The sequence below is a fragment of the Oncorhynchus gorbuscha genome, linkage group LG09 (genome assembly GCF_021184085.1).
Source record: "Oncorhynchus gorbuscha isolate QuinsamMale2020 ecotype Even-year linkage group LG09, OgorEven_v1.0, whole genome shotgun sequence".
Classification (NCBI taxonomy): Eukaryota; Metazoa; Chordata; class Actinopteri; order Salmoniformes; family Salmonidae; genus Oncorhynchus; species Oncorhynchus gorbuscha.
The window spans coordinates 36,456,796-36,469,571 of NC_060181.1; the positions used below are offsets into that span (position 1 = coordinate 36,456,796).

General features: G+C 48.9%; 1 protein-coding gene across 1 annotated transcript in view; it reads right to left on the minus strand.

Moving 5' to 3' along the window:
* Positions 1 to 495: 495 nt before the first annotated feature.
* Positions 496 to 12,776, minus strand: part of LOC124042802 (pleckstrin homology domain-containing family O member 1-A-like) — a 21,945-nt gene continuing 9,664 nt past the window's right edge. Inside the window, exons 4-6 of the mRNA XM_046360918.1 lie at positions 2,987 to 3,091; positions 2,230 to 2,331; positions 496 to 2,078 (exon numbers count right to left, since the gene is read on the minus strand). Of these exons, the coding sequence (XP_046216874.1) occupies positions 780 to 2,078; positions 2,230 to 2,331; positions 2,987 to 3,091 (1,506 nt within the window). The 3' untranslated portion in view covers positions 496 to 779. The remainder of the gene's footprint in view (positions 2,079 to 2,229; positions 2,332 to 2,986; positions 3,092 to 12,776) is intronic.

Sequence of the window (12,776 nt, forward strand, 5' to 3'; positions counted from 1 at the left end):
TGGACACTACCATTAAGGCCTGATTGGTGGAGTGCTACAGAGATGGTTATTCTTCTGGAAGGTTCTCCCATCTCCACCGAGGAACTGGAGCTCTGTCAAAGTGACCAGTGGGTTCTTGGTCACCTCCCTGACCAAGGCCCTTCTCCTTTGATTGCTCCGTTTGGCCGGGCGGACAGCTCTAGGAAGAGTCTTGGTGGTTCCAAACTTCTATTTAAGAATGATGGAGGCCACTGTGTTCTTTGGGACCTTCAATCCTGCAGAAATTTTTTGGTACCCTTCCCCAGATCTGTGCCTCGACACAATCCTGCTCCTTGACCGCATGGCTTGGTTTTTGCTCTGACATGCACTGTCAACTGTGGGACCTCATATAGACAGGTGTGTGCCTTTCCAAATCATGTCCAATCAATTGAATTGACCACAGGTGGACACCAATCAAGTTGTAGAAACAAGGATGATCAACAGAAACAGGATGCACCTGAGCTCAATTTCGAGTCTCATAGCAAAAGGTCGAAATACTTATGTAAATAATACATTTGAACAATTCTCATTATTTTAGAATAAGGCTGTAACGTAACAAAATGTGGAAAAAGTGAAGGGGTCTGTATACTTTCTGAATGCAAGGATCAAGATAGGAAAGTGCAAAGGGAGCAATGCAGCCTAAAAGCTTTGTACTTCAACACTGGCATGTTATGACAACAAAATGTGACAAAAATGTATTTTCTCCATGTCCCTAGTGCTCTTTTATTTTCTCTTTGTTTGGAGACAACCCAGCGTGCTTTTCAGCTGTGCTGGCGACAGAGGCATGCGTCCTCCAGCCTATAGTCCGGTGGCGGTGTTGGGGGACTGTCTATTGTCTTCTTTTCAGAGCGGCGGTTTAGTGACTGCGTCTGCAGCTCCTTCACCTCATCCAGCACCTCCTTAGCCTGACGCCAGGAGAAGACGGCCTCCTGCAGAAGTCGCTCCGCCTCCGCCCGTCTACTCTCCAAATCACAGTCACTGAGAAGTGAGTGTGCACTCTTACTATGGAGTGATTCATTACCTTTCAGACGGGGCGAGCCAGCACCTTTCAGGGAAGGTGAGCCGATACTCTTCATACTTGGGGAGTTCTTACCAATTATATTTGGCGAGTCCTTACCCCTCAGAATAGTATCCTTGATGCGAGGCGAGTCAGAACCCTTCAGACTTGATGAGTCAAAACTTTTTGAGAAGGGTGAACCAATGTTCTTGAGACGTGGGGAGTCAGAACCCTTCAGACTTGGCGAGTCTGTTTCCTTGAAACTGGAAGAATCCGAACCCTTCATACAGGGCAAGTCAGTAACCCTGAGACGGGGAGAGTTGTTACCCCTCAAATTAGGAGAGTCAGCCCTCTTTGAATGAGGTGAGTCTGTACCTTTTGAGCGGGACTTCTTGCCCTTCGTACGAGGTGAGTCTTTCCCCTTCAAACGAGGCGAGTCTTTCACCCTCAAACGAGGGGAGTCACTACTCTTACTGCGAGGTGAACCTGAGGCCCTGGAGTGAGGAGACTCAGAGCCTCTTAAATGGTACAAACGGGGTGAGTCAATGCCCTTTAGATAGGGCGAGTCTAAGCCTTTTGCACGTTGCAGTTCCTCCAATCGCATTTCTTCCAGCAGCTCCTGAGCCCTCTGCATTTTCTGGGCAATAAGACTCTGCAGTGGTCCGACAGGCTGGACAGGTTCACCTATGGGGTGAGGGTGAAGGACACCCCTGACTGGCCGCAAGGAAAGGACCTCATCCATGGAGGCGCAGCGGCTCCTACCTTGGGCACTGAACCTCTTCCCTGGTGGAGGGGAACGGGATTGAGCCTCAAGATGGTGCACCCGGTCCCAGGAGAGCTCGTTCCCGCAAGGCAGGCTGCCCGTCTTGGGTACCTTTAGGTCCTTTGTGGTGACACAGAGTTTGGAGACGTCTGTGCCAGAACGCTGACGACATGTGGTCCATTTGTCTAGGTCAACCCTGAAGTTATTTTCCCAGAAGCCTTCTTCCTCATCTTCTGGGGTGGAGTCATCTTCCTCGTGGACAAGGTCAAGGGTCAACATTCCGTCTGATGAGGTGGATGCCTAGGGGGGGGCACAAGAGAGTTTAGCATTCAACGGAACAGACCAGGATAATCCTTACAATACAAACAGTATAATTCCTTGTTTGCCTTCCAAAAATATAATATTGACTTGGAACTGAATTGTCAATGTTAGCCAAGGTAGCAACACCCACCACAGCCAAGAGATGTCCCCGGGTGGGCAAGCGCCGTGCATGGGGAATCTTGGCACGATCCCGTGTAGGGTGCACCAGGACACTGTCCTCTTCAATTGTAACCTAAGGAGACAATCAGAAAGAGACCGAGTCATTTTTTGACAGTCAGCAAAACAGAAATGTATATTTGTGGAGGGAGAGTTATGGGAATGTAATGTACAGAACATGATGTACATTAGAGTAGAGTACATTGTAGGGCGTTGACAGAGGATTCTTACTATCAGGGCGGCAGACATGATGCAGAGTTCATTCTCACTTCTTGACGAACTCTAGCTACGGAAGATGGATTTTCACCCCATAGTGTGTGATGGGGAGTGAGCCACTGTTTGATCGCGAGGCACTGGGAAAACATGTGGGCGTCGGCAGGGACGGAGCATTAACAAGGACTCTGTTCCCGATGGAGATGGATGAGTCAGCGAGATATAAACACTTTGATCTCTCATCCACGCCTGGGGAGATTGAATTTACGTGTTTCCCGTATTAATAGATGTAGGCTGTGATTTTGTCCAAATTCACCAATTTTACAGTGTGCTTAGTAACTGCAAGGTTAAACATTTTTAGGGCTGGCTGTGGAGGCATTTGGAGGTTTCATTCATAAATGTTGCACGCGAGACACGCTAATGAGAGAGAAAAATAAGAAAAGCTCTAGAAAGCTGGGGAGAAGTGAGAGCTAGCGAAATAGAGACAGGGAAGGGGAGGAGAAGAGTGACTGACCTACCTCATCAAAAATGCGGTTCTTGGCTTTGATGATGGCTGTATTGAGGGCATTGACCCACGACTCCTTCTCCTCGGGGCTAACAGCCAAAAACACAAGATTGGGAACCTGAAGACAAAAAGCAAAGAATCAATTGATTGGTTGAAAGAAGATGAGAAAGTTTAGGCTACTCCAGCCCTCCTTCTTAAGTGTGCACTTTCACACTCCCATCATGGATTTGAAAGGAATAAATTGGTGTAAGCATTGTTTAGAGGGATTTGTGAGAGATGGAGAGGGGCACAGAAAGCTTAATTTTTTGCACTAACTCTCTTGCACTGACTCTATGCACACATACTGGACTCTACCCATACACTCACACATACTTACACTGATACCCCAACACACACATACACACATATGTGCACACATGCATACTCACACTTACCACATACACTCATTGGTCACTTTATTAGGCACATCCATCTAGTACCGGGTCGGACGGTCCCAGCCAGCCTGAATTCTTCAGGGCATGGAAACGTTGCTCAATTGGTATCAAGTGACCTAACGTGTGCCAGGAAAACATTCCCCATACCATTATACCACAGCCGACCGCCTGTACCGTTGACACCAGGCACGATGAGGCCATGGACTCATGCTGCTTACGCCAAATCCTGACTCTGCCATCAGCATGACGCAACAGGAACTGGAATTCGTCGGACCAGGCAATGTTTTTTTTACTCCTCAATTGCGCAGCCAGGTCACCTGTGATACAAGTCAGTATTCAACGTATATTCGTATCTGAGGACGTCAGGAGACAACGTGGAAACTGGCCACTAGGAGCAACAGTGAGGGTTGTCACCTTCAAGTAGGTTTCGGTTTTGCTGGGCATTGTGGATGGGGATGGCAGATGGGTGTAGGCACCTACCTCTGATTTCCAAGGTTGCAAGTTTGAATCCAGCGATTGAAAGTTGCTTTTGATAATTTTGTTTTAAGCTTATCCCAAACCTTAACCCTTACCGTAACCATTCGGAGTTAATGCCTGAACTTAACCCTAAACTTGCAAATTCAGAGTTAATGCCTAAACGTACCCTTAAACACTTCGAAATTTGACGTTTGGAACAACTTCTAAATTTTACATTTGGGAAACATGAATGTCCAATTCTGATGTGAGACTGTGAGAGCTGGTAGAATTGCGTGCCCACTGGAGCCGCTTCTTCTTGTTTTTAGCTGATTGGATTATTAAATTAATAAATATTGTAAGACACCAACCATCTGCCTCCTGTGTCTGCATCTGGGTCTCGCCTTGTGCCTTGATAGTACGAACTGGCCATGACAGACCCAGCAGACTTGGACCAGCTCCACCACGCTGTCTCCCTGCAGGGAGCCACCATTGGGAGACATCAGGAGTTGCTACAGGTCCTTTTGGAAGGGCTCAGTTCCTTGACGGAATGCCATGAACATGGGTTAAAGGCTATTATGGAGCAAATCAGGGAGTTAGCTCAGAGACTGTCTGCCACCTCTGAAAAACCTCAATCACCCAGGAATTTTTTCCTATCTGTGGTGAGTTTGTACAGCTTATCCTGACTCCCCATGAACCCCGCTTACCTCCTCCAGAGTGATATTCGGGGAATCCTGGTACCTGCCGGGATTTCCTTTCTCAGTGCTCGCTTATTTTTGAGCTACGGCCATCTTCATTTTCTTCATACCGATCAAAGATAGCGTGTATAATTACGCTAATGTCGGAAAGGGTGCTCTCCTGGGCTTACAGCAGTTTGGGAACAACAATCTGCCATTTGCGGTCATTTGCAGGAATTCATGGCAGAGGTGAGAAACGTTTTTGAGTCTCCGGTATCTGGAAGAAAGGCGGCCAGCAAACTGCTTGACTTATGTCAAAACTCCCGTAGTGTGGCAGACTACGCGATGGACTTTCGCATGTTGGCCGCCGAGAGTGCCGGGAATCCGGAGTCTCTTTTTGATACTTTTCTGCACGGATTATCTGAGGAGGTAAAGGATGAGCTAGCTGCTCGGTAACTGCCAGTGGACCTCAACTCTCTTATCGCCTTAACCACTAAAATTGATGGAAGCCTAAGAGAACGCAAGAATGAGAGGTCTGGTCTCGGGCATACTCGTGCACTCGATATGGCATGTTCACCTACTATGGAAACCGGATGTCTCCGAAGGCAGCTCCTCCGAGAGGAGTTGAAGTCACCCGAGCTCTCTCGTGAATCTACGACAGGTGAGTTGGATACTCCAGAGCCTATGCAGTTGGGAAGAACTAGGCTATAAGTTTGGGAGCGCTCATGGAGGATGAATAATAACTGCTGTCTGTACTGTGGAGGGCAGGACATTTTATTGCTACCTGCCCTATTAGGAAACCCTTGTCTCTAGTGGGTACCAGTACTATGGTGAGTCAGACTGGGAGTTCCCTAATACCCATCACCCGCACACCCCTTTTTGCTCTTGTTCTGAGTTCTCTTTGACACTGGGGCTGATGAATGTCTTATGGATTGCACGATAGCTTCGGAGCTTGGTTGTCCCATGCAGCCTATCTCTGTGCCCATGGATGCTAGGGCACTGGACGGCCTCTCTATAGGGGAAGTCACCCATAGTACTGTGCCCGTTCAATTATGGGTTTCTGGTAACCACAGTGAGACAATACAGTTCCTCCTCATTGCACCTCCCCATGTTCCAGTTGTTTTTGGATTTTCCTGGCTCCAAAAGCACAATCCTGTGATTGACTGGACCACAAGCTCCATCCTGGGTTGGAGCCCATTTTGCCATTCCCACTGCCTTCAAGCAGCACAGCCTTCCCTAGTCGTCTTCCTCAGGAGGTTAGCGAGACTGTTATCCCGACGGAATACCATGACATCCTGGAAGTGTTTAGCAAGGAACGTGCCCCTGCACAGTCCTTATGATTGTGCCATTGATCTTCTCCCTGGCACTACACCACCTTAGGGTCGGTTGAACTCTCTGTCCCGACCAGAGACCATTGCTGTGGAGGAGTATATAGAAGAGTCTCTGGCCGTCCCTCCATCTTCATCTCCTGCCGACGCAGGGTTTTTCTTTGCGGAGAAGGACAAGACCCTGCACCCATGCATTGACTACCGAGGACTTTACGATATCACTGTCAAAAATCGTTATCCCCTACCTCTCCTTGGCATTTGAATCTCTCCAGGGGGCTACCATGTTTTTTCAAGTTGGACCTTTGGAATGCCTACCACCTGGTTCGGATACGCGAGGGGGATGAATGGAAGACAGCCTTCAACACAGCCAGTGGACAATATGAGAAGCAGGTCATGCCATCTGGACTCACAAACACCCCCACTGTCTTCCAGGCTTTGGTCAATGATGTGCTTCGGGACATGCTAAACTGGTTTGTGTTAGTCTACCTGGACAACATCCAGTTTTTTCCCCGATCTGCCCAAGAACATGTACTCCACGTCAGACAAGTCCTTCAGCGCCTCCCAGAGAACTGTTCGTGAAAGCAGAGAAGTGTGAGTTCCACCGCTCTTCTATCACCTTTTTGGGATATATCATGGCTGAGGGCAATGTTCAGATGGATTCTGGAAAGGTGAAAGCAGTGGTGGATTGGCCTCAACCAACGTCCAGGGTGCAGCTGCAACGGTTTCTTGGTTGTTGGTTCTTGGTTGTACAAACTTTTACAGCACCCTGGCGGCCCACCTCTCGGCACTCACCTCCCCCAAGGTACCGTTCAAATGGTCTCCAGCTGTCGACAAAGCCTTTGTCGACCTGAAGCATCGGTTCACAACAGCACCCATCCACATCCATCCGGACCCCTTGTGTCAATTTGTGGTGGAAGTGGATGCTTCAGATGTTGGAGAGGGGGCCATACTGTCCCAGCGATCTGCCCGGGACCAGAAGCTTCATCCCCTTGGGTTGTGCCGTGGCGGAGATCTTTGTGGGCTATACTCGGCCTTGTCTCAGGATGGTAAGTGGTGGTTGAAGATATCCCTCTAGTGGTGTGGGGGCTGTGCTTTGGCAAAGTGGGTGGGGTTATATCCTGCCTGTTTGGCCCTGTCCGGGGGTAACGTCGGATGGGGCCACAGTGTCTCCCGACCCCTCCTGTCTCAGCCTCCAGTATTTATGCTGCAGTAGTTTATGTGTCGGGGGACTAGGGTCAGCCTGTTATATCTGGAGTATTTCATCTGTCTTATCCGGTGTCCTGTGTGAATTTAAGTATGCTACCTCTAATTCTCTCTCTCTTTCTCACTTTTTCTCTTTCATTCTTTCTCTCTCTCAGAGGACCTGAGCCCTAGGACCATGCCTCAGGACCTCCTGGCCTGATGACTCTTTGCTGTACTCAGTCCACCTGGCCGTGCTGCTGCTCCAGTTTCAACTGTTCTGCTTGCGGCTATGGAACCCTGACCTGTTCACCGGACGTGCTACCTGTCCCAGACCTGCTGTTTTCAACTCTCTAGAGAAAGCAGGAGTGGTAGAGATACTCTGAATGATCGGCTATGAAAAGCCAACTGACATTTACTCCTGAGGTGCTGACCTGTTGCACCCTCAACAACCACTGTGATTATTATTATTTGACCCTGCTGGTCATCTATGAACATTTGAACATCTTGGCCATGTTCTGTTATAATCTCCACCTGGCACAGCCAGAAGAGGACCGGCCACCCCTCATAGCCTGGTTCCTCTCTAGCTTTCTTCCAAGGTTCTGGCCTTTCTAGGGACTTTTTCCTGGCCACCGTGCTTCTACACCTGCATTGCTTGCTGTTTGGGGTTTTAGGCTGGGTTTCTGTACAGGAATTTGTGCCATCAGCTGATGTAAGAAGGGCTTTATAATTATAAATACATTTGATTTGATCCCTGTGCTTTCTTGTCCCATCGTCTCAGTCCTGCTGAGAGGAACTACGATGTTGGCAACCGAGAACTCCTGGCGGTGAAAATGTCGTTGGAGGAGTGGAGGTACTGGCTGGAAGGAGCAGAACAGCCATTCCTGGTCTGGACTGACCATAAAAATGTGGAATATTTCCGTTCAGCCAAGCGCCTCAACTCAAGGCAGGCCCAGTGGGCCCTCCTGTTTACCAGATTACACTTTAACCTTTCGTACTGTCAAGGGTCTAAAAATGTGAAGCCTGATGCTCTCTCCCGCCTATACAGTTCCTCTGCCACACCCTCTACTTCCGAAACCATTCTCCCTATCTCATGCCTTGCTGCCACCGTGGATTTGGGGTATTGAAAACCTAATTCACAAGGCGCAACGCTCCCAGCCTGGACCTGAAGGGGGCCCGGCTAACCGGCTGTTTGTCCCTAACCCAGTCTGGTCCCGGATCCTGGAATGGGCTCATTCCTCCAGGCTGACCTGTCATCCAGGGTCCCGTCGTACACTAGCCTTCATTCGACAATGTTTCTGGTGGCCCACAATGGTCCCTGATGTCTCTGCCTTTGTCACCGCATGCACTGTGTGTGCTCAAAAAATGGAAACGTTTCCTCGGGTTCTCCAAGGTTGCCCATTTCATCCCTCTCCCCAAACTACCTTCTGCCAAGGAGATGGCCCAGCTTATGGTGCAGCATGTCTTCCGGATCCATGGACTCCCGGTAGACATGGTCTCCGGTCAGGGTCCTCAGTTCTCGTCTCAGTTCTGGAAGGCATTCTGCACCCTTATTGGGCTGTCGGCCAGCCTGTCACCCGGATTCCATTCCCAAACTAACGGTCAGTCGGAGCGAGCCAACCAAGACCTGGAGACCACCTTAAGGTGCCTGGTCTCAACCAACCCCACTACCTGGAGCCGTCAACTGGTCTGGGTGGAGTATGCCCGGAACACTCTTCCCAGTTCTGCCAAGGTACTCTCCACTGGAGAAGAGTTGAGTGCTCCATGGGGTATCAGCCTCCCCTCTTCCCTGAACAAGAGCAGGAAGTCAGCGTACCCTCGGCCCAGATGTTTGTCCGCCACTGTCGACGTACCTGGAGAAGAGCCAGGGCGGCTATTCTCAAGACCAACTCCAGGTATCGTCGACAAGCAGACCGTCGCCGGACCCAAGCTCCCTGCTACCGCATTGGGCAGAGGGTATGGCTTTCCACTCGGGATCTGCCCCTTCGGGTAGAGTCCCACAAGCTGTCTCCCCGGTTCATTGGTCCTTTTCCCATCTCCAGAGTTCTGAGTTCCACTGCTGTCCATCTTGTGTTACTCTGTACCCTCCGTATTCACCCTACCTTCCATGTGTCTAGGATTAAGCCTATGTCTCACTGTCCTTTGTCTACTGTCTCCAGGCCCATCCCTCCCCCCAGGTTATAGGTGGCCAGCCAGCGTATACGGTGAGATGCCTCCTGAAGGTTTGACCGCAGGGCAGGCGTTTCCAGTACCTGGTTGACTGTGAGGGTTATGGCCCGGAGGAGAGGTGCTGGGTCCCTGCCAAAGACATCTTGGACCCGGCCCTCATCGCCGATTTCCACTACCGACACCCTGGTCAGCCAGTTATGCGCCCAGGTAGGACGCCAGGTGGCGGCACTGTCACGCCCTGATCTGTTTCACCTGTTCCTGTGATTGTCTCTACCCCATCCAGGTGTCACTTATTTTCCCCAGTGTATTTATCCCTGTGTTTCCTGTCTCTCTGTGCCAGTTCGTCTTGTATGTTAGTCAAGTCAACTAGCGTGTTTTTCCCGTTCTCCTTTTGCTATTCTCTTTTTGATAGTCTTCCCGCTTTTGATCCCTGCCTGACTCTGGACTACTTTTCCGCCTGCCTGATCATCCTGCGTCCCCTGGCCTTGATTCTGCATGCCCTTCAGTACCTTTTGGACTCCGAACTGGTTTTGACCCTTTTGCTGGTCCACAACCATTCTCTTGCCTCACCCTTTTGGATTAATAAATATTGTAAGACTCCAACCATCTGCCTCCTGTGTCTTCATGTGGATCTCGCCTTGTATCATGATACTGATAGGAGTGGAACCCGATGTGGTTGTCTGCGGCAATAGCCCATCTGTGACAAGGACAGGCGAGTTGTGCGTTCCGAGATGCCGTTCTGCACCCCACTGCCCCATTATTTGCGACCCTCCTGTTAGCTTGCACAATCTTGCCATTCTCCTTCGACTTCTCATCAACAAGCTGTTTTTTGTTTGTTGCACCATTCTCGGTAAACCCTAGACACTGTCGTCCATGAAAAGCCTAGGAGGCCAGCCAGTTCTGAGATAGTGGAACCGGTGCATGTGACTCCATTTTTGTTAACGGGGTGATGTACCTAATAAACTGTCAACTGAGTGTACGCTGCTGCTACTGTCTATTATTCTGTTGCCAAGTCACTTTGCCCCTACCTACATGTACATAGCTACCTCAATTACAACGTACCCCTGCACCTCGACTTGGTACTGGTACTCCCTGTATATAGCCATGTTATTTTGACTTGTTATTTTGACTTGCCCTGCCTACACCCGGCCCTCTGGAAACCTCTTTGTTAAGGTTTATGTTTGTGTCGTGCTTATGTTTGCAATACTGACAACAAAGTTTGTATATGTGGATAATGTATTTTGTGTAAAACATATAAATAATGGCAGGGTCTACAGAAAATCCCAGACTACAAGAAGAAAACCAGCCACGTCACGGACACCGACGTCACGCTTCCAGACAAACTAAACACCTCTTTGAGGATAATACAGTGCCACCGTCTAACAAGAACTGTGCCCCCCCCCACTACCCACTCTCCTACTCCGTGGCCGACGTGAGTAAAACATTTAAACATGTTAACCCTCACAAGGCTGCTGGCCCAGATGGCATCCCTAGCCGCGTCCTCAGAGCATGCGCAGACCAGATGGCTGGTATGTTTACGTACATATTCAATCACTTCCTATCCCAGTCTGCTGTCCCCACATGCTTCAAGATGGACACCATTGTTCCTGTACCCAAGAAGGCAAAGATAACTGAACTAAATGACTACCGCCCAGTAGCACTCATTTCTGTCATCATGAAGTGCTTTGGGAGACTAGTCAAGGATCATATCACCTCCACCTTACCGGCCACCCTAGACCCACTTCAGTTTGCATACCGCCCTAACAGGTTTACAGATGACGCAATCGCCATCACACTGCCCTATCCCATCTGGACAAGAGGAATACCTATGCCAGAATGCTGTTCATTGTCTACAGCTCAGCATTCAACACCCTAGTACCCTCCAAGCTCATCATCAAGCTGGAGGCCCCCAGGTGGTGAAGGTAGGAAATAACATCTCCACCTCGTTGACCCTCAACTGGGACCCCACTAGGGTGCGGGTTCAGGAGGTTGAAGAAATGTGGCTTGCCACCAAAAACCTTGACAAAGTTTTACAGATCCATATTTGAGAGCATCCTGTCGGGCTGTATCACAGCCTGGTACAGCAACTGCTCCACCCTCAACTGCAAGGCTGTCCAGAGGGTGGTGAGGTCTGCACAACGCATCACCTGGGGCAAACTACCTGCCCTCCATGACACCTATAGCACCAGATGTCACAGGAAGGCAAAAAAGATCATCAAAGACAACAACCACCTGAGCCACTGCCTGTTCACACCGCTACCATCCCGAAGGCGAGGTCAGTACAGGTGCATCAAAGCTGAGACAGAGAGACAAGCTTTTCTTCAGTCTCAAGGCCATCATACTGCTAAACAGCAATCACTAACAGAGAGGCTGCTGCCTACATGGAGACCCAATCACTGGGCACTTTAATAAATGGACCACTAGTCACTTTTAAACAATGCCACTTTAAATAATGCCACTTTAATAATGTTTACATATCTTATATTACTCATATCATATGTACATACTGTATTTTTTACCATCTATTGCACCTTGCCTATGCCGCTCAGCCATTGCTCATCCATATATTTATATGTACCTATACTCATTCCCCCTTTAGATTTGTGTGTATTAGGTAGTTGTTGGGGAATTGTTAGATAGATCACTTGTTAGATATTACTGCACTGTCGGGACCAGAAGCACAAGCATTTCGCTACACTCGCATTAACATCCGCTAACCATGTGTATGTGACCAATACAATTTGATGTGATGTAGCCTACTTCCCCCTGAAAAAGAACATGAAATCCTGCTTACGCTTACTGATGCATGGAATGCAATAGTTTGAACAGTTTTGTGTACAACATGAAGTTTGTAGGCTACACCATTGACCAGACAAAGGCGATCAAGGAGGGGGACCAGCAGCGAAGCAGTCAGCACAGCAGCTACGTAGGTACCGGAGTGTGCACAGCAGCTACGTAGGTACCGGAGTGTGCACAGCAGCTACGTAGGTACCGGAGTGTGCACAGCAGCTACGTAGGTACCGGAGTGTGCACAGCAGCTACGTAGGTACCGGAGTGTGCACAGCAGCTACGTAGGTACCGGAGTGTGCACAGCAGCTACGTAGGTACCGGAGTGTGCACAGCAGAAGACAAGGTCTGAGGTTAACACAGGCTTAGGAGATCTTATGCATTTTGTTCTATGAGATAATATCAGTCAGTTAACATGACCTCTATGAATTATGAAGCCTTTAAGTGATTTTTTAAAAATGACATAAATGCTTCAAGATCTCCTAAGCCTGTGTTTACCACAGACCTTATTTTCGGCGTTTATCCAAAAAACGCCATTCATTTTCCCATAGGCTTTGTCCAATGAACCATGGCGGAATTAGTGCCTAGAAAAAGACGCCATTACTATTTATCTCTATTGGGATACAAAAACTCAGTATCCGTAGCCACTCAATTATCTTTAACTCTGCTTTGTTTGGAAAGAACTTGTATAAGTAAGTATTTCACTGTAAGTCTACACCTGTTGTATATGAAACATGTAGATTTGATTGTTTTGATTTGAGCTTGTACTTTGTCTC